Consider the following 20,695-nt stretch of genomic DNA (forward strand, 5'->3'; position numbering starts at 1 on the left):
AGTTTTCTAGAGATCTTTTCACCCCTTTTGTTTTCGTCTTCCACCTCTGTGCAGCAAAAATCTATAAGCGTCATCAGCTGGTACTCCTCAACATTAGTAACTGATGAATCCGAATTGGACGCGTTTTATGAGGAGCTGAAGAAAGTGATCCGCAAAAAAAGTTCCTCTACAAATTTGTTGTTGGAGATTTCAACACAGAAGTAGAAAAGTCAGCAGAAGAAGATTACAGGAACGAAAGATTTGGACGAGGGGACCGGAGTGAAGACGACAATAGTCTCGTAGGCTGTGGTCCACAACTCGCCTCTTTCGCCTCTCGGAATTCTCTTTTTCTCTACTCGACTAGCGATCAAAAGCATGAAGCCTGGTTTAGCTCCAGAACTTGATTTTAGATTAGCAAACTTTCTTCAGGCTGGACGTCCGCTTCATGTAATTCTAGATTCACACGAAACTACCGTCCGATATGTTTGCTGAGCAAGATCGTATTTATGCGCCGCATATCTAAGAAGCTTGATGGAGCTCAACTTTGACAACAAGCTGGATTCTGTCGGGATTCGGCTGCACGAATCACATCCAAACCATGTCTAGGGTTGCCGGGAATACCTGCTTCTCCTTGTCTTAACCTTTGTCAATTATGAAGAAGCCTTCGAAAACATGAAAACGAATTGAATCTTGTCAGCACTGGATGATCAAGGTGTACGCGTCACATTTGAGGATATTAGCCAGTTGCTACGATCGATGCACCGCTGCGATACATTTTTCCCCCTTATCATATCCGTTGGAAAGGAGGTACAACGAGACGATACTATATCCCCGAAGCTCTTCGCGGCTGCATTCACCTTGATCACCTTGACTCCCGTTGATCTTCGTGTTTGTCAAACTCTAGCACTGTCCCGATCGCGTGCCAGAGTAGCCCAGTGGTTCCTCCTTTCGCGTGGGACACGAAGAGCATAATACTTTTCTCTGAAGGACTTCATGAAGAAATTTGACTATCGGGTCAGCGGTCTTCCTTTAGTGCGCTTAATATCGCGGTGAACCAAGTCGCTCACAGCTCTGGTCCAACGATTGTCGTTAAAGCGCATCACGTGTCCGGCCTACCTTATTTTACTTTCATTAGCAAACGCGGAGGCGTCTTTAAAGGCATCACCCACGAATCTTAGGTGGTGCGGATTTCAGGTGGAGTATTCGTATACGGGATGGTAGATTATGGAGAGAGGGGTGATTACGTTAATTTCTTCCTAATTGCCGTAGAAAACGGCCCGGAAGATACGGCTTCGAAAGTTCCGGCGCAGTATTTTCTACAAGGAGTTTGATTGGAGCGCGCCAGCCCAATGTGGCGCCGCATCTTCTGGGCCGTTTTTAGGAAGAAATGGACGGAATCACACCCCTCTCCATAATCTACTATCCCGTATACGAATACTCCACCTGAAATTCCTACCACCTCAGATTCGTGGGGTGATGCTTCTTTAATCTTCGATCGCTGACGTAGGAGAGAACTTCGAATCTCGTCCCTCACTTGCGTGAAGCGGGATACTCTTAGCATCACTCTTCTTCCTCGTTAGTATAGTGGTGAGTATCCGCGTCTGTCGCGGTTGCATTACAATGGATAATCAAATCATTTGCTTTGAAAGAAAGGGGCATTCGTGTTAATGGAAGATTCCTCTCGAACCTTCGAACCTAACCTTGCTCACAAAACTTGAGAACATCTTGGATGGCGATGGCGAGGGAGCGAAATGACTGAAAAAGATGCCGGAGCTCGCACGTTCAGTGAAGGCAAGCCTTCTATTTGATTATATAAGTAAGCAGTACAAATCCGATGCTGCAGAATGGACTCACTTATTACCTCCACTAAATGCAGTAAGCCAAATGTGTCAGAATTGCTACATTATGCCCACTTGACATTCCACTTCAATGACTTGAGAGAACAAGGATATATTAGAATAAATATTCAGAAAATCACACCGTGTGGAGCGAGAAATTTTCTATCGAACGATATAGGGGGTTGCTGGAATAGTTTTCATATCGATTTGCATTTCTCGCATCGAAAAAGACGCTCACGACTTATTCCACAACTCAATAAACGATAAAATGTTTGCGGAAATCACTAGGGAAGCTCCAGATCAAAATAACAGCTCCAGCATTTTCTAGAGCGTTATTTTTCTAAATATTAATTAAGATATAAGTCTGAAAAGTTCATCTACGTGAAGTACTGTTGTCGGTCATCAATGTGCAATCAGAAAATGTTTACCCCGTTAATACCGAAGTTCCATATACAAACGGTTAGTCGTACTTTTCTCGTTGATTCACCATGTTGGTTTACAGTACCTTTTGTAAGTAAACCGAAGTGTAGTACTGGTTTGAGGAATAAGTCGTGAGTGTTTTCTTCAAAGTGAAAATGCACTTAGAAATAAAAGGATTCCCAAAATGTTATTTGATTAAATTTATCGGAAAAGAATTTTTCGGTCCGCAAGGGAATCCCGTCGTGATCTTTACATTTTGGTAATGCTTATTTTTTTAGATAACTAAAGTAGAGTACTAAGTTGACAAAATGGAGCTTTTCGACACCTCCATTTTTTTCCTGTTAATCGAGATGTCAAGGCTTATGTAGCTACTTGTGAAAGTTCTGTTGATCATGGAGAGTATCGAATTAGTTATGAAAAGTTCAAAAAAGAAAAAAATAAAACCGCTCTTGAAAGCGGAATAAACCACTAAAAGACAAGAAAACTATTATAAGATGGGAAAAAGTTGTTAGAGGGATCGGAAGAGCAATATTGGGGACCGTGCTATGGATTGGTTCGCAGTTTTTTGTTTCCAAAAGTGGAAAAAAATGACTTTTTCTAAGCACGTGATAACCGGGTGAACTAGTGCGTGATCCGTTTTCGAGGTCAAAATCCGAGGTTATGAAGCGCGGAAATAAGCGGCGAGCGCTTATTGTATAAATGTAAAAAAAAACCTAAAGATGTCGAAAATGCTTCATTTGGTCCACTTGACACTTCACTTTGATCATTTGAAGTGATCGAAAACAAAGACAAATGAAATCAAAAAGTCAGAATAGGACTACCTTGAATAGCGAGGATGTTTGTTTTTTGAACGATGTATAACACTTTGGAAATTTTACATTTTCCTATGCGTTTTTCGGTTTGGAATAAAATGTACTTCACATTTCCTTCAACCTATTAATTTTTTTTGGGAATAACTTCACCAGTACTTTAATTCCTCACGCTAAGGATATGTGAATCACTGAGAATTCAAATCATATTCGAGCCCTTTTTTAATTTACGATGTGCATTTGTACTTAGCAAATTGAAGAGTACTGGAAACATTATAAAAAAAGCTCAGTTTTCTTCTCAATATCGATTTCGAGGTCGGGTTTCGAATTTTCAATGTCCTCTATACAGATCAAGGAAGGTGACTTCTGTGACTTTTTCAACTGAATTTTGCTTACATTGAAAGTACCACATCGACTGTATTAGCACTAAAATTTCCTGTTCAAATTTGTGAATCTATGTCTAGAATCGGAGCAGGCTCTATGGAACATTTGTAGGAAAATGTGGATCAAATATACTTTGACTACTTCATCACATGTACGGAAATGATGGTAGTGACATTCGTTGCTTTCTGGCCACTTGCGTAAGTCTCATATTAATTCATGTATAAGCTTCATGAGCTTAAAAGCAATCTTATTTTTTTTTTAAAAAAAAAAAATATAAAAAACGCAACTTTATACATTAAACTTTATACTTAACTCTATTTTTGAAAACTTAATTTTGTACTTTAAACTGCAACTTTATATTATATATCTAGCATAATTCTCAAAGAAGGAAAGAAGGAAAAGAAACTCTACGCAATGCTCAACCAACCCATGGAACCAGTAATACTCGATTCGAAAAGTGCGCCTTCAATGAAAACTGTACGTTCGTTGCATCCAAGTATAAAATGTATTGAATGTAATAGTTCGGTGCTAGGTGCTTGTTAAATTAGTCACAACATGGATTTTCAATTTAAACTGCTGCTATAGCACGACAAAAACTACAATCGTAGTACCGCTCGGGACAATAACCGCACAACTCCGACCCTGGGTAATCACCTTGATCACTTTGACTCCCGTTGATCTTCGAACTGGTCGAGCGGGCGCCAGTAATTCTCTCATTTGTCCCGATCGCGTGCCAGAGTAGCCCACTGGTTCCTCCTTTCGCGTGGGACACGAAGAGCTTCGTGAAGAAATCTGACCATTGGGTCGGCGGTCTTCCTGGAGTGCGCTTAATATCGCGGGGAACCCAGTCGCTCACTGCTCTGGTCAAACGGTTGTTATTAAAGCGCATCACGTGTCCGGCCCACCTTGTTTTACTTTTCTTGGCAAACGCGGCGGCGTCTCTAATCTTCGATCGCTGACGTAGGAGAGAACTTCGAATACCGTCCCTCACTTGCGTGAAACGGGATACTCCTAGCATCACTTTCTCAATTGCACGTTCAATGACGCTCATCGCATTTTCTTCCTGCTTGCGAAATGCCCAGGTTTCCGAAGCATAGGTCAAAGCAGGAAGTACGGTGGTGTTGAAGAGGTGAGCACGGAACCGGATGTTCCTGGTCTTCTTCACTACATCCTCGATGCTCTTGTATGCTCCCCAAGCCGCTCGTCTCCTCCTGCCCAGCTGGGGGGTCGGTTCGTTCATCATGTTCAATTCCCGACCCGGATAAACATAGCTGGTGCATTCGGATATGTTCCTTCCGCTGAGCGTGAATGGGGCATCCGAGATCCATCCGTTCCGGTCAGCATTCGTTCCGCTTGGCTGATGCTAGGTGTTATCAGTACGACGTCATCAGCAAAGCGCAAATGGTGTAGCTGCCTACCATCAACCTTCACTCCCATGTCGTCCCATTCCAACTTTCGCATTGCGTTCTCGAGGGTGGCTGTGAATATTTTGGGTGAGATTGTATCACCCTGTCGGACCGCCCTCTTCACGTCAATGATGATGTTCTTGTAGAATGGCGAAATTCCGGTCGTGAAGTTACTGTACAACTCTCGAAGTACCTTTATGTACTGAGTGGGGCGGGGCCTTGGTTGTCCAAGGCTTCCACGACCGCTTCCGTCTCAACTGAGTCAAAGGCCTTCTTTAAGTCGATGAAGGTGAGACAGAGCGGCATCTTGTACTCTCGTGATACCTCGATGAGTTTCGAAACAGTGTGAATGTGGTCAATCGTGCTGAAGCCTTTTCGAAACCCTGCTTGCTCGCATGGCTGTCCTTCATCCAAGACTTTTTCAATCCTATTAAGGATCGCTCTTGTAAAGAGCTTGTAGATGACGGACAGTAAGTAGATTGGACGATAGTTGCCGATGTCATGTGGATCTCCCTTTTTATACAACACGGTCTTGCTGGTCTTCCACTGTTTAGAAACCTTCCATTCCGACAGATAACGTGTAAAGAGCCTCGCCAGGGTGTTGATGAGTGCTAGCGGAAGGCTCTTCAGGTGTTCTAAACTCTAAGGTTCTAAGGTCTTATTCTGTCGGGACCGGGTGCCGTACGTTCTTACCGACATGATAGCATATCGTATTTCGGCCATCAATGCAATGGCTGTTCCCTTTGGGTTCCGGAGAGCAGTCATCCTCGTCTTGCGACTGGCGAAGTCTCGACTCTGGGTAATAGATCCTTTATTTTCGAAATAATATGCATAGAAATACACGTACAAGAATAACACGAAAACCATGAGAGAGGGAAATTGTGATGGAGAACCAAGTGAGGTTGATCCCATAGCACAGGAGATTCCGCTCACAACTGTTTGTGATTCAGTTGAAAATTGATGGAACAAGAGATCAGAGCTAGATCACTCTACACGTCCAATTAATGGAAACTCAATGTGTAAGGTGATCAAGAAGCAAGAGTTCGGTGCCACGATATTAAACGACCAACGCAACGAGACTACTATAGAAGACAAAGGAATGGAACACCAATATGCAAAGCAGTTCATGGCGCAGTAGTATACTCGAACACTGCGTATCATCTACATCGCCATTCCAACGCATTCTTCCCAAGTGGTCGGTTTCTCAAGGAGTTCACATGATGACCATAAAATTGCGAAGGAGATTCTCCATGATGTAATATGTCGTAAACACAATACGCTACATTTTACTTTTTTTAGTTGACTGGCGAGCTGGGTATTATTGTCTGACGTGGTAACTCGCATCTTAGCCGAGGCGTGTCATCCTTGAACAGAGCTCTGGAAAACATTCCTGATCTACAGCAAGAGCTCTCACAGCTCGCCAATTTTGCATATCCTGCGAGATTTAGCATCTCGCGTCAGCTCTCTATCGACACAAAGTGAACCGAGTGCCTCAGGTCGACAATAACTGGCAGTTCAGCGTGACGAAAGATATTAGCTAGTTAGTTACTTAGTTATTAAGTAGTTATTGCCAAAGATTCCACGATCTTTCTAAGTAGTTGAACTATTTGGTTGAGCTGGCAGAGTGCCAAACAATAACACCTTTTTCAACATCTGAGTGACTTCCGTCATATAATCGTTCAAGTTATATAGCGCGTACGTACCCCTAGCGTATATTCATACACAGCTATGAGATATTCCTCGTAGTGGCAATCGTTTCCTCCCATTTTTCTTCATTTTGGTTTGGTTAGTTTGATCTCTATTGATAGTAGCAGGTTTTAACTGAAATTATGAATGAAAACATTACCAGTTATGAAGGGACGTTGTCTGGCATTTTGTGGATGAGTGAACTGCAATTCGGAATGAAAATCCTGCAAAGGCCAGCTTTGATTTAGAATATTTCTCTAATATAGCCGCCATAATTCATAAGAAGAACGCCATTACAAGGGATTTGATTATGCAATTTTCACATTATTTTATCTTATTTTTGTCATTTTATGGAAATCTAGCATGCAATTATAAAACAACTCTGGCTACTCTACGGAAACGAAACTGTTGAAACGAGAGTTGAGACGGTTTAAGGTCAGGAACAGTCTGATGCTCGCGCTTTAACCGTGACCTTTACAGTTGGTTGTTAGGAGAAAGTTGTTATTGGGGATTTCTACTCTCAAAAAAACCTGCCACAAGCAGTGTGTGAAAAAACGATTGAAAACAATGGTGAAGGAAAATGATGTGAGTGTAACTATTGTTTCAACGAATGTACAAAATTATAGGTTGCTATACCTAAACGGATCACAGGACAATTAAAGTTTAAAGAACTTTGTCGGGATCTAACAAACATGGAATTACGTATGAGGTAATGTTACGGAAACTGGTTTGACCCTGAATTCTGGTGACGTGGTTTTTTTTAGAAAGGCGTGCATTGATTTCAAGGAAGATGCGAAACCGACATACAAGAAATTTGAGTTTAGAGCAGGCGGAAATGGACATAATATTGTGAAGGTGATAGAATTTTTACTCTGAAGAAATTTTGTCCAAATTACCATGATGTTCTAAAAAAAAGTGTTAAACTGACTCTGAGAACCGTTCCAAGTTTTCCCACAAAACCGTTCGATTTTTTGAAAAATTATTTTAAACAATTCCTCCGAGAAACTTAGCAACTAACCATTTACATTCTCTCTAAAACCAAATTCCTACAAGAAGTTCAATTCCTAGCTCTGAAAAAACCCAATGGGCGAAAATTCTTCCTTTCAATTTTGCAGATAATTGTCATTACGGAATATTTTTGCACGCACTCTTTTCTTAAACAAAGCTTTAACAGATTATTATTCCAATTTTAGTTGGTGCAAAATATACAATAATTAAATAACAAGTAATTTAATACAAGGTTAACATTCTAGCACTTTGCCTGAATGTAAACCAAATACAGTGTTCCTTGAGTCATCGAGTCGGCAGACATGGAATTCTGTCAGATCAGTTCTGACCCGCAGAAGCAATATCCGCCCGCTAGAAAGAAAAATCAGTTTGATGAAAGTGCTTTGTTCCCTGTGTTTGTCTATGGCTCCGGAATCGTTGTTACCAGAAGTGAAATGTTATTTTATATCTTTCAAGGTTATTCTCTGAGTAGCTGATGCTGTGACATCAAAAAGCAAGCGCAACTTCAGCTCATAAGCAGAATTTCTTCAACAGACGTTGACAACAAATCACATTCGTACTCCTGTATCGTCGTTTCAGTTTTAGTTCAAGCAGAACACACATCCCTTCAATGCCTATCAATATGTATTTTTTTAAGGTCGACCGTTTTATAATGGTAAGCTACGAGAGCTATATTTTATCGCAGTTGATCGAACATGGACCGTATCTTTACGAATGGACTCCTTTTGAACTTGTTTCGCTGTTATCGCAAGCGGCGGTCAGTGTTTATCAGTTTCCAGTTACAACGAATTAATGACAATTCATAATATCCTCTTGGAGCTGGCTACCTAAAGACAGCGCATCACGAAATTGACGTGGTACGAAAACCCCAGGAAAAACGTAGAGTTCGGATTATAGATTACGAAAACGAGCGCGACCCTGCTCAATCCTCTCTAGTCATCCTGAAGAAACGGCGTGGGAATCGCTTTACCTGTTACGAGGAACGCTAGGACGCGCACTATTGTACACGCTTCGATCCGCTCAGCTACCTATTGATTTACTTGAATTTATTATTTGATTTCTTTATCTTTGATTTTTTATTATTTTTATTTACTTATTTTTGCTTTTACTTGAATAGGCTGCTAAGGAAACATCATTAATCCTCCACCACTCGCTCGTGGACGTGGCGGATTCTAACTGGTTTCGTAGGAAAGGATGTCATCTTTCACGCCGTTTTTTTTTACGGCGATTAGAGGGAAATGAGCAAAGCCAAGCTTGTTTCCGTAGTCTACAACCCAAATTCTTCGTTTTCTCTGTGGTTTCCGTACCAGGTCTATTTTGTGACAAACTGCCTTTAAACATTTTTGTACTTTATCAGAATCACTGGTCAAACGTTATCCGATGAATTAATCTGAATCTTTGTAAAAGTAGTAGTATTTGAAGATTCTCATCGCTACCGCCATGACCGTTTTGAACGGAAGTATTTGTTTTATCGACTATCCACGAATTTTGCCTGCACGTCTCGATGTTTTTGTAAACTGCTTGTTTCGTTTTTGCGGACTACAATCTTGTAATGTATGAGATTTTCCATAAAAAAATCCCGTAATCTATATCAGATGCATTTTAGCTCGCTAACGAACTTATCAAATTATTAATCATCAAAAAAGTTCATACATAGGAAATCAGAAAATCATGTTCATTTCGACGTCTTTTATGCATAATATATTGAGTAATGAGTTACCATCTCTTCTTTCAAAGTTAAAAATGCACATAGAAATAAAGCGTACTTGCAAAATGTTGAGAAAATGAGATCATTTGAGGCAGAATTTTTCGCTCTACATGACTGAAGTGTTTCAGCATTTAATCTCAATTATACTCTCAATTTGCTCTCGTTTTTTCCAGATCTCCGAAATGTCAGGTGGGCAGGATGGAGCATTTTCGACATCTCAGCTTTTTCCAATGAATAGTGATGACAGAGCAGCCGATGCTCCTACTGAAATTTTTTTGCGTGTTTAAAAGGCATCGGTCGTGGCATAATGAGCTCTGAAAAGAACAAAAAAGACTCTGGAGAAAAAAACAAGTAAAAAATATCAAATACATAGGTTATTAAAAGATAGGAAGAATAGCAAAAAGGAGTACTCTGGACTATTTTTGTTTTAGGTTTTCTAGAGCGGGTTTAGCTCAGTCGGTAAGAGATTCTGTTGTATACACAATCTATCCGATCTATTCGAAACCGCCCTAGCGCCAACCAATTTTTCCATCCCTCCGAAGTTGATGGATTTTTACCAGACTTCTCTGGTAGGATAAGAACACTGACTTGACCCCTCGGCTAGCCCCGCAAGTCCTTTTACAGGCCAGTCACGCGCTCGTGAACCTCAAACGATTCTGAATTGAAGTGAAAGCGTTGAAGCTTCCCTGGCGGATTCGTTTCCTCCAGAAACTTTATACATTTTCGATCTTCCGTGTTGGAAAAATGGAAGAAAAATATTTTCCCACAACCTACGAGAATTGTTATGAATCCTTACAGTCTCGATTAAATGCAGAAGAGAGAAAGGTGTCGAAGATGCTCCGTCTTGTCCACTCTTCCCTCCATGACCAAAAAAGAGGAGAATCAACAGAGCTAAATAATCAATACACCACTGCTGCATGGGGCGAGAAATATATATCAAATAATGTATAAAATTCGCTCCGTTTTTATTTTTATTAGGAGCGTTTTTATGTTCAGAAGAAGAATGCTCTCGCTTATTTCCTCAAGCTAGCGCTTCCGAGTATTCAGCTAGTCTAGTCCCTTTTACTTACCATCAATTGAATTCTTAACATATCGGAAATTTCCTCCGACATTACAAATTATTAAACTTTTCGAACGCTTTGTAAAAGGTGCAGCGCTAGTGGAGCAATATGTGAAAAGGTTCATTAATTTTACGTTAAGGACATATTCGAAGGTGAAAGCACAATGCTAACACTGAGGGCACCAATCACAGTTATCGGAGACATAAGAGGACAGTAAGTCAAGGCAAAGAGTTGCTTCTTACTTATCAATTGAAGGCAGCGTGTAAAAAATTGACGTAGTACGGAAACCACAGAGAAAACATAGACTTCGGGTTGCAGAAACGACAAATGACAGAAATGAGCGCGGCATTTTGCTCTAATCGTAGTGAAAATGGAGTGGAAAACGGTGTTCTTTTCTGCGAAATCATTTGCAACGCGCCATCCTTGAACACGCGCCGCATCCACGTACGGGGGGTCAATTTCTTGGTATCCGCTGCCTTTAACGGTGGGTTCCAACGGCTCATGACCATTTGGAATAAATGATCATAGTTTTTTCAATGGTCTACAACACAAACTCTCATATCCCTGAAGTTGTCCGCACTACGTCCTTTTTTGTACGTTTAAGTGGCTCTTTAGATTAATAACTACGAAAGGGCGCTATCCTTTGGAAATCTGTTGTTCTTGAATTTTATAATGTATGTTACTGATACATCAATGAATGTTAAAAGTTTTTTCTCCCATAACCTCTAAACATTTTACCTGAAGTCTGTGTTGTCACCAAAACTGAAGCCATACCGCGTACGTCATCGTACAGATAGCATCTGATGCCACTACCGTAGACAAAGGTACTACCGAAGTGGTCATATCTTCTCTTCAGGTACCAAGATCTGTATCGATGGCTTACTATTGCTGGCTTTCCACCCAGACAAAAAGTTTTATTTCTTGGAGGTGTTGTTGACAAAGAGGAAGCAGGTTCTATTGATTGCCTCGCTTTGATCGCTGCGATGAAAGTAAGTCCCGCTTCCCTTGTTATGACCTTGTAGGCCGTAATTGTAGGGTAATTATATAATTTATCCAACTTGATTTTCAGCTAAGATTCCCGCATGATGTGTTCTTTATTCGCGGGATCGGTGAAACACTTCCAATAAAATTCCAACCACGATTTCGCAGGCGAAACGACTCAGCAATTCAATCGTGAGTGCCTGTGAAAATTCTTCCTATCTTCTTCCTACGTGTAGTTATTCGTCACAGGGCTGCAACTCGTTTGTGCAACAGTCTTCCCATAGCAGCACGCATATCAAATCAAATTCTAGCTGTTCACAGCGGCCTCGCTCACGAGGTAGGAGGCTCTTTAAAAAATTGAAACAATTTTAGATCATTAGCATCTGCAACACAGGTACAGCCTCGGCAACAGATCGCTCATGTTTGGAATTGGCTTCTTTCGACTGTGTGATTTTGGAGTTAGATGATCCCGCCATAAAAAATCTATAGTAACTCTTTCACTTGTAAAACAAAAACGATAGTGTCTGGCGTAGTTAAATCCGCTGTGGATGGCGTCAACGCGTTCAAATCAGAGTCGTCTGAGGTTTACGAACGTGTAGCTGACCTATACAATGGAGTAGAGGGGTAGCCGATGTGTCAAGTGTTTTCATCCTCCCAGACAATCCATCTTATCGACCCAGAGGCATGAAGGACCTGGTTTGCACTAGAGCGGTTACGAACCTACGATCGATCGTGTAATTTTTGTAATTGTAAAGCATAACGCGGGAATTTGGGAATTTGTCGTAATCATGATGCAATCTAAAGGTTGCCTCAAAAAAGGAAAGGTAGGAAAAGCGTTCAGATGTGCAAATGCATAGGATGAGGGAAGATTTCGCGATATTATAGCATAATCGGGTTTATGTAAACCTTAAAAAAAACCAATGATGCGATAAGCGATCTGAGAAGGTGAAAATGAAATGACTGAATGGAAGGATTTGCTGCTAAAATTAAAATTGAAGAACTTAATTAAAATTTGCTCATAGCTATATGAAAACAAAAACATTTGCGAATTCCATTAAATTTCCAAGTGCTTTCCTTGTTATGTGGGTTTTCCTCCCCCCCCAAACCCCTTCAAATTTATTTAAAAAAAACAAAAAAATTAAGGGGGTAAGGAATTAAGGGGGAAAAATATAAAAAGGGAAAAAAAAAAAAGGGGGGGGGGGGATTTTTTTTTTAAAAAAAAAAAAAAAAAAAAAAAGAAAAGGGGGAGGCCGCCATGAATCCAAGTGAACTGGCGTATTGTTTTAGTAGGGAATCACCCTTCTACATGAAAACAACAACATTTGGGCACATGTATGTATGAGCTATCTGTACAGATGGTCTGCATGTTTCTCTTGCGATTTGGTATCCTGGATGGCTGCTACAATCTGGTGCTCTTTGATGTTCTCGGTTCACCGATGTCTCATTTTTACTGTTGAGTCAGTCAGCCCGCTCACTGCATATGATGGCAAGGCCAATGGATAAAAAAGTATTTGGAGGAGAACGGTCTTTTCAGATATCCGATTACGAATCCATAACGGCAATAAAGCGACCATTCACGCTCGCCGATATGTCGTCGCTTGCTAGGCAACTGATCTTTGGCCAGCCCACCACTAAAATCAGCATGTATCGCGAAAATCCAGGTACATCTTGAGCACGATGTTTCACGATTTTGACGTGGGCCGGAAATCACAGCGAAAGTCTCGAGCTCGGGTTCCAAATTACGGAAACTAGGCTTCAAATCGTCGTAAGAAACAGCCTTTAAGATGCCGTTATTTCCTACGAAGTCAGTTGCAGCGCGCCACCCTTGTGGATGTGCTACATCCACGTGTGAGCGGTCGAAAAGCAGTGAGGTCTCCTCTGCAGGTAATTCGAGTAAAACCATTGAAGGGGCAGCTTAGGAAAGCGGAGCGAGTACAAGAATGGCGCGTTCTGACGTACCTTGTAGGAACATACGCCATTCCCACGCTGTTTTTCTACGACAATTAGGGAGAGATGAGCGGAACCACCCCGGATACCGGAATCTACAATCCGGAGTCTAGGTTTTCGCTTTAGTTTTTGCGCACCGCGTGAAAATCGTGATACACTACCTTAAAGGCCCACGAATTTGAGGTGGTACGGATTTCCGGTGGAGTATTCGTATACAGGGTCGCAGATCATGCGGAGGAGGGTGATTCCGTCCATTTTTTCAAAATTGGAACATACGGCTTCGAGCGTTCCGCTATTTTCTACAGCGAGTTCGATTGGAGCGCACCAGCTTTGTGCACGCGCCGCATCTTCCGTGTCGTTTTTTACGGCAATTGGGAAAAAATGGCCGGAATCACCATCCTTCCCGCATTTTACGTCCCTGTAGCCCACTTGAAACCCGTACCACCTCAAATTCGCGGGATGATGCTTTTTAATGGTGGTTGAAATTTCTGATGAACAGTAGCAGAAACACCGGTCATTCCCAAACAATCGAATAGCACAGAATTCTGCTATCTGAAGGGTATTAATTCGTGTCGCAGCAGATTCAGCGTTTCGTCTGGCAAAACTTTGAAACGTATCAAAAGAATGAAGTCACTTAAATTCTTTTTATCTCAGACAATGACCAATTTTTTCTAAACTTTTTTCTATTTTTATGTTTCCTCCTTAACTTTTTTGAAATTTTTATTGTTCTTCAACGTGGAACTGACGTTTAGTTATCTCTGTAACGCTGAATTCACTGCTACACGAATTACGCGCTTTTGAAAAGGAAAATCTTGCGCTATTAGATCTTGTAGCCTTTCTTTCTTTTTCGTTTTTTTTTTCACCGTAGGAATATAAAATCCTTTATTTTTCCAGGGAAGAATTCTTCTATATTTGGTTTTGGTGCAATCAACAGAGTTTGTCATGATATGGGGGTATGAGTTTGTCTGCTTAGTAATGTTGGAAACAAAATATTTGCCAGTTCGTTCTGGCAGTGTTGTTATCTAGAACGACAAATATTGGAATGGAAACACTGTAGTTTTTTATTTGTTTGCTTGAACTGTAGCCAAAATTGGCATTGAAGTTTCTTTATTAACGAAGAGCTAACGTTTCGGCGCTATCGACGTGTCTTGGCGATAACGGCGAAACGTTAGCTGGCGATGTTGGCTACAGCTGAAGCAAATCAGCAATAAAAACGTACTACGTAATCAACATTTCAAGATTCAAGGGCAGTCGAACACGGTCACCACCAAAGAAGTACGGTAGTTGAAGTAAAACGTGATGTGACGGCCTGAGGCGTCGCGTCCTCTGTGGAGGCAGGCGCTGTTCCGTCTTTTCGATTTTCGAATCTCCTTAACAACTAGGTAGTAGTCCTTACGAGTTGTGCTGCACTTGTAGCAGATCTACTGGCTTTGATGATTTTGATTTTTTGTACAATACTGCATGGATAGGATCGCATATCCTTATCCCATTAGTTCCGTAGTTTGTTTTGTTTCTTTGGACCTCTAAGTTATTAATTCGTTTAAGTTAAACAGCTCTCCTACTTTTTCGTGTAATTGCACACGATTATCTTCCAGCCTTCAAAATCAGTCATGATTCAGAGGATCCTTTTTCGCTACTGTCTTCTGCTGTTAGGTAACTTCCTCAAAGAATCCAGCGTGAAGGAATTCTTGGATTTTTTGCATAATTTCTTCTTGTAGTCTTGCATGGTGAAAGTTCCTCATAGCCGAGACTTACAATTTTGAAATATAATAGCTGCGATCACAAAAAAGGCAAATGACACACGACTGCACGGAAACGCAATGCAGGAAATTTGAGGAACAGATAGCCCAGAAGAGCTTCTCGTGCTGTGAGGGAACGGACCTGCTCCCGCCTTCACCAGGAATGTAACAGATCATCCCTGCACAACATGCCTTATGTTTAACGCGGTATAGTGGGGTCCAAACGAGAAGAAGCTCGGTGAGATTGAGAGATTGAGCGTGGGAGGAAGGGCCCTAACCTCATTCTTCGCTGCAGTTCGCGATGGTCCCAAATCAACCCCAGCCGCTAGCTACACCGCGCCGCATCGCGCGCAGCCGCTTACGTAATTGCACCGAGCTTCATGTCGTTTTGACACAACTATGCATGGTGAACACATGCAAATTCGAACACGGAATTCGTGAGATGAACTATCCATAAAAACATAAATGTAGATTTATTGACTCAGAAATGCAACACTACTCGGGACGACTATTATGTTGTTGTTGAACAGCATAAATTGTTTAAGGTAAGACTTATCATTCGATCCCGCAATCCTCTGGACGATGGAATTTGCTGGCTAGGAAAGAAGCAAAGGATGGTCAGTATATGGAGTGCGCCAGCAAAACAATCGAACAAGGTGAGAGCCGCATGACTGAAAAAGAGGGAAAACAACGTATATTTGAATCTGTGGTACATGATGAAGGGTAATCAGATAATGTGAGGCCAATTTTGTGCTTCGACGGTCGCAATATATACCGAAACCCACAAATAGTGGTAGCAGTGATCGAAAAAAGTATAAGTTGATAAGGTTAAATAGTAGCGTAATGGGAAATTCATTAGCATTCACCATTCAGTGCAGCTGCTCATTCGAAAACATTACTTATTTCCCCCATCTGATTGACATCCTAATTGCAAACGTGTGGTGAATTTTTCATGCGCTTGTTTTTCCGATGTGATTCAGCATAGTTTCAGGGAGCCATTCTCAGTATCTGCGCGAACTTCGTTATCCATGTTTACACTCTTGAGAAACAGAGATCAAGTAAAAAAGGAAAAAGCAGTGATAATTGAACAATTAATTTTGTTTCTGATTATGAAAACAGAAATCAATATGACTTTGCTGTTTTGCTAAATGTTTTAGACGTCAATTTAATAAACGAGTTATCGTACCGATCACCGAAATGAGGAACCTTAATAGAATTTCCAACCGAGATCTATAAATAATCATTCTTCAACCTAGCTATGCTCTTTCAAGCACAAAATCCGAGCTGATTAGTTCTTTTCCCGAAGGTGACGTGTTTGAAAGAAGAGATAACAGAGGAATACTTCTTCCGTAGTGTCAAATCTTTGCTGGATTTTGGAAGTGCTTTTTATACTCTTTTCATAACGCCACACTTTTTTGCGTCGTTTCCTCACTCATTTTTGTCGAAGAGGATCAAAAGGAGCTTAGCTAAGCATAAGGAAGTGTGATGAACCACAACAAATCTAACAACAATTTTTCAACTCCGAAGGATGCTGCGTGGTCGGCTTTGGGCATGGTCGTACCATCGACCGCAAAGAACTGAGACGGAGCAATTACTTTCTTCTCTACCCTTACCGTACGTATGTCTATTTTTCACGAGGGTTGAAATGTACTGACCTCCTTCATTAGAGGAATCCCACTTGGTTAGTGGCTAAGGTACGCCGAGCACCTTTATGTGGCGAATAGGGGACCAAACGCGAAGAACAGGAGGCCTGAGACATTGGTGGATTCAGGGACGGGCCTCCCGCATGGATTGGCTATCTCTTGCACCTACCAATACCCTTTCGATAAACCCACATTTATCGAAATTTATTCAGAAGTCATGGAAATATCGCTGAAGTACAGGATGCCACTGTGTTTCACCTTCTTCGACTAGGAGAAAACCTTTGATTTAGATGAGACGGAAGCAATCGTGGAAGCCTTCGACAACCATGGCGTTCACTGCTACTCTCAAGAACGCAATGCGAGGATTGGAATGGGATAACATGGGAGTTAACTTCGATAACCGGCACTTACACCGTCTTATTTTCGCTGATGATGTCGTTACATGACAACATCAATCTCAGTCATGTGGTACGAATTCAAGCCGAACTTGATGCAACGTTCAAAAAGATCTCCACCTAAACGTCTACAAAAAGATGTTCATGAGGAGCGATTAAGTTTCAGAATAAACTACAAAAGCTCGAAGGTGACGTGAAGGTCAAGACTACCAGCTCCGTGCTCCACTATTCGACATTATCTCTCTTCGTCTTCCGGCCTACGTTTCAGAAACCTGAGTGTTTTGCAGGCAGCAGAGAAGTTCATGGACGTCATAAAAAAAGCTCAATTGATGGGATAGTTTATAACAATCAACCAATGATCAAAAAGGGGAAATTATTGTAGAACTAGGAGCAAATCTTGGGGATTAGTTCAGAGAGAATTGTTTTTTTCTAAACTTTCGGAGTGATTTTAGACAATAAGTGGCGAAAGCACTTCCAGAAAAGGAAAACTGCAAGTTTGCATTTGTTGAAATGATACTCGGTGTTATGGTAGCATTAACTTCCGCCTTTAATAAACCAATTTCAACTGATTAGTGAAATTTATTGCAGAAACAAGTTTTCTTTCATAACACATCGAAATTTTCCACCTGATACGTTGTTACTTTAATGAAATAGCTGTTCTACGTTGAAGGCGTATGTTCACATAAATGTGAGGAGTAAGAATCTTAACATTATCCAGAATTCCACTTTGCCAGGACTTGCTCCGACTAATTGCGCTTGAAGCTTGTACATTCTATTCATGCAGTGTCAAGCGCGGTTCGTTTGCCACATGTTGTGCAGAGATTTCCGTTGACCCCGCTATCGATGGACATTTCATTGCTATTGTTTGTGCTGCAATCTTAAGAAGAAGAGCTTATCCTTCTCGTAACATTTTAGCGAGTTTGTAAGTTCTTTTCTAGTTCTATACTTAGAAAAACACATTAGTAGACGTGATTTAACCTTACTATTGCAGCAATTTGCATTAAAAAAATTTCAGGAGAACTCGCCATCTTTTTCCATTGCCGCAATCTCTATTCCTTTTGGAGCACTTAATTATTTGATATTCTAGAAATCCCATGTATGTTTTTGTGGCGGGTGTGGCGCATGTTCCACTGCGAATGCACAGTCGATGGTTTGAAACCTCCCTGGGACCAAGTTAAAGGCATCAGCCCACGATTCTGGGATGATACGGATTTCCGGTGGAGTATTCGTATACTTTCTTGGGTGTAGAAAGCAAGAAATTTGTTTTGAAATTATTTCTTGGACACAGCCTCTTCTGTTATACTGAAATGACGATGAACAGTTTGCTCCAGGACGGCATACGGCGCAGCAAACGTAGGGCTGTCAGCGGAGGTGAGAATGGTTGGATTAATTCCAGTATCACAAGGTACTAAAGGGTGCTGACATGTGCTTTGCACAGGGTTGGAATCCTCAATTTTTGGAATGCTCTTCAGGGGATATCCAGAGGAGCGATTAGAGATCTTTCTATAGAGAACAACTTATGTTTTGCTGAATTATTTCTTGGACACAACCTTTTCAACAGAGCCAAGATTGCTATTGAACTAGTCGTCATTTCAGTATAACAGAAAAGGTTGTAAGTTCGTAGTTCAACCTTCTTTGAATCCTGGCATCGTAAAGTTTGTTTGTGTACTACTTTTTAAGCAGAACCAAGATTGTTATTGATCTTTATTCTGGCTAACGCTTCGTCGTCGTTGCCTTCTTCAGAGCCTCGAAAAATCAAAGACACGTGTAATCTACTCTCTCAAACGCCTCGTCTTCCACAAGATATGATTTAGCAAACAGATTATTTAAAAGCAACGTCAGAAAAGCAGACCAGGGCTCACCTTGTTAGCCACGAAATCGTGATGTTAGGGGACCACCAGATGTTAGAGTTGCGCCGCTAGTATTAACTAGTAACGATGCTCCCGCCTCTGACCTCGTAGGTCAAAACCCGCAAAGGTCCTGATATGGCGCCAGCTCGTTGATCACAGCGATGCATTCTTCTTAACGATTCATGATTGGACTTTTGGCCGTGATATAAAACGCTTCCAATGTTTTTCGCGCTAGAACGTCTGATTCGCGTGCTAAGATCCCGACAGCTATCTTGAAAGGGGTGTTGTCATGACACTGCCTACGATGAGCACCTAAAGGGGTTGATTTTACGAGTCCGTCAAGGTTCTCCTTGATGCGGATACATAGTGATCTTCCTGTTTCGCCAATGTACTCAGTCCTACATAACTGACAGGTGATTAGATAGATAACTCCCGATACCACGCAATCACTGCCCCCTGTTCGGATAAACGATGCAATTGGGTGTCTCACAAAGTCTGTCCACTATTCTGCCTATAGTATTGCCCAGACCAGCGAAATACTTAACATCCAGACATTCGCTTAGCAGCATCATTATTTGCTGTATCGCAAACCCATACATGTTAAGAGTCTCCTGGTGTTCGAGAAGCAGCTCTGATGTTGCTTGTAGTTCAGCATCAGTGGAGACGTAGGTGTAGAGCGAAGTGACATCGAAGGATTCGATGACACAATCTCCATCAAGGCGCGCTTTGCGGAGGTGCTCTATGAACCTTTTTGTGTTTGAGAGATGAGCTGGAACGTATTGGAGTAGCTGGCTGAGAATAGTGTTAAGGAACCAGGATATTCTGTCGGTGGGACCTCCAATATTGCTAATGATAGGCCTAACATTGAAATCCCCTGGGTTGTTCGAACTTAATTCGGCAGCGGAAAGCTTGTGGGTCTTGATAAGGACGTAAAGGGCCGGACAGGTGGGCCGATCACATTTTAGACGCGTGATAGTTGTTTTTGGTAAACATACTGATTTTGCGGTCTCCATCCATATGCATCGCTGTGACCAACGAGCTGGCGCCATATCAGGACCTTTGCGGGTTTTGACCTACGAGGTCAGAGGCGGGGGCATCGTTACTAGTTAATACTAGCGGCGCAACTCTAACAACTGGTGGTCCCCTAACATCACGATTTCGTGGCTATCAAGGTGCGCGCTATGGTGGTCTCTTTTTCTGACCTTGGCTTTGAATAATTTGTCTGCTAAGTCATATCGTGTGGGATGACGAGGCGTTTGAGAGAGTAGATTACACGTGTCTTTGATTTTTCCAGGCTCTGAAGAAGGCGACGACGCCGAAACGTTAGCCAGAATAAAGATCAATAACAATCTTGGTTCGGCTTAAAATGTAGTACACAATCAAACTTTACGATGCCAAGACTCAAAGAAGGTCGAACTTGGAACTTACAACCTTTTCTGTTATACTGAAATGACGATAAACAGTTTGCTCCAGGAGGGCATACGAACACAACCTTTTCGTAAACTATTGAAAGAAAGGTGATTCCGTTCATTTCTTCTTAATTGCCGTAGAAAACGGCCCGGAAGATGTGGCTTCGGGCTATTTCCTACAAGGAGTTCGGTTGGAGCGCGCCAGCCTTGTGCACGGGCCGCATTTCCGGGCCGTTTTTTTACGGCAATTAGGAAGAAATAGACAGAATCATACCACTTTCTATAATCTACGATCTCGTATACGAATATTCAACCTGAAATCCGTACCAATTCAGATTCGTGGGTGATGCCTTTAACTTTCTATCCTCCGGGCTCGATGGTGTGGCCCCATAATTGTCTTGAAAACACTGGCTTGGCACATCGCCTGCTCCA

At 41.6% G+C, this 20,695-nt stretch overlaps 2 protein-coding genes across 3 annotated transcripts in view; one reads left to right on the forward strand and one right to left on the reverse strand.

Moving 5' to 3' along the window:
- Positions 1–16,053, forward strand: part of RB195_006769 (uncharacterized protein) — a gene marked incomplete at both ends in the record, with an annotated part of 28,020 nt that extends 11,967 nt beyond the window's left edge. For both annotated transcript variants that reach the window (XM_064180043.1, XM_064180044.1), the window contains 14 exons: positions 2,174–2,276; positions 3,542–3,627; positions 3,802–3,907; positions 7,149–7,231; positions 7,287–7,377; positions 8,168–8,287; positions 10,439–10,512; positions 11,156–11,288; positions 11,369–11,472; positions 11,530–11,617; positions 12,815–12,941; positions 14,122–14,180; positions 15,512–15,622; positions 15,958–16,053. In XM_064180043.1, coding sequence (XP_064036947.1) covers positions 2,174–2,276; positions 3,542–3,627; positions 3,802–3,907; positions 7,149–7,231; positions 7,287–7,377; positions 8,168–8,287; positions 10,439–10,512; positions 11,156–11,288; positions 11,369–11,472; positions 11,530–11,617; positions 12,815–12,941; positions 14,122–14,180; positions 15,512–15,622; positions 15,958–16,053 — 1,381 coding nt within the window. The remainder of the gene's footprint in view (positions 1–2,173; positions 2,277–3,541; positions 3,628–3,801; positions 3,908–7,148; positions 7,232–7,286; positions 7,378–8,167; positions 8,288–10,438; positions 10,513–11,155; positions 11,289–11,368; positions 11,473–11,529; positions 11,618–12,814; positions 12,942–14,121; positions 14,181–15,511; positions 15,623–15,957) is intronic.
- A 3,247-nt stretch (positions 16,054–19,300) lies between these two features.
- RB195_006770 (uncharacterized protein) lies at positions 19,301–19,903 on the reverse strand (the record flags this gene model as incomplete). The annotated part of the gene is made up of 1 exon (XM_064180045.1): positions 19,301–19,903. The coding sequence occupies one exon, from the start codon at positions 19,901–19,903 to the stop codon at positions 19,301–19,303; it is 603 nt and encodes a 200-aa protein (XP_064036949.1).
- Between the last annotated feature and the right edge of the window lie 792 nt (positions 19,904–20,695).

Source organism: Necator americanus, chromosome I, assembly GCF_031761385.1.
Source record: "Necator americanus strain Aroian chromosome I, whole genome shotgun sequence".
NCBI classification, from domain to species: domain Eukaryota; kingdom Metazoa; phylum Nematoda; class Chromadorea; order Rhabditida; family Ancylostomatidae; genus Necator; species Necator americanus.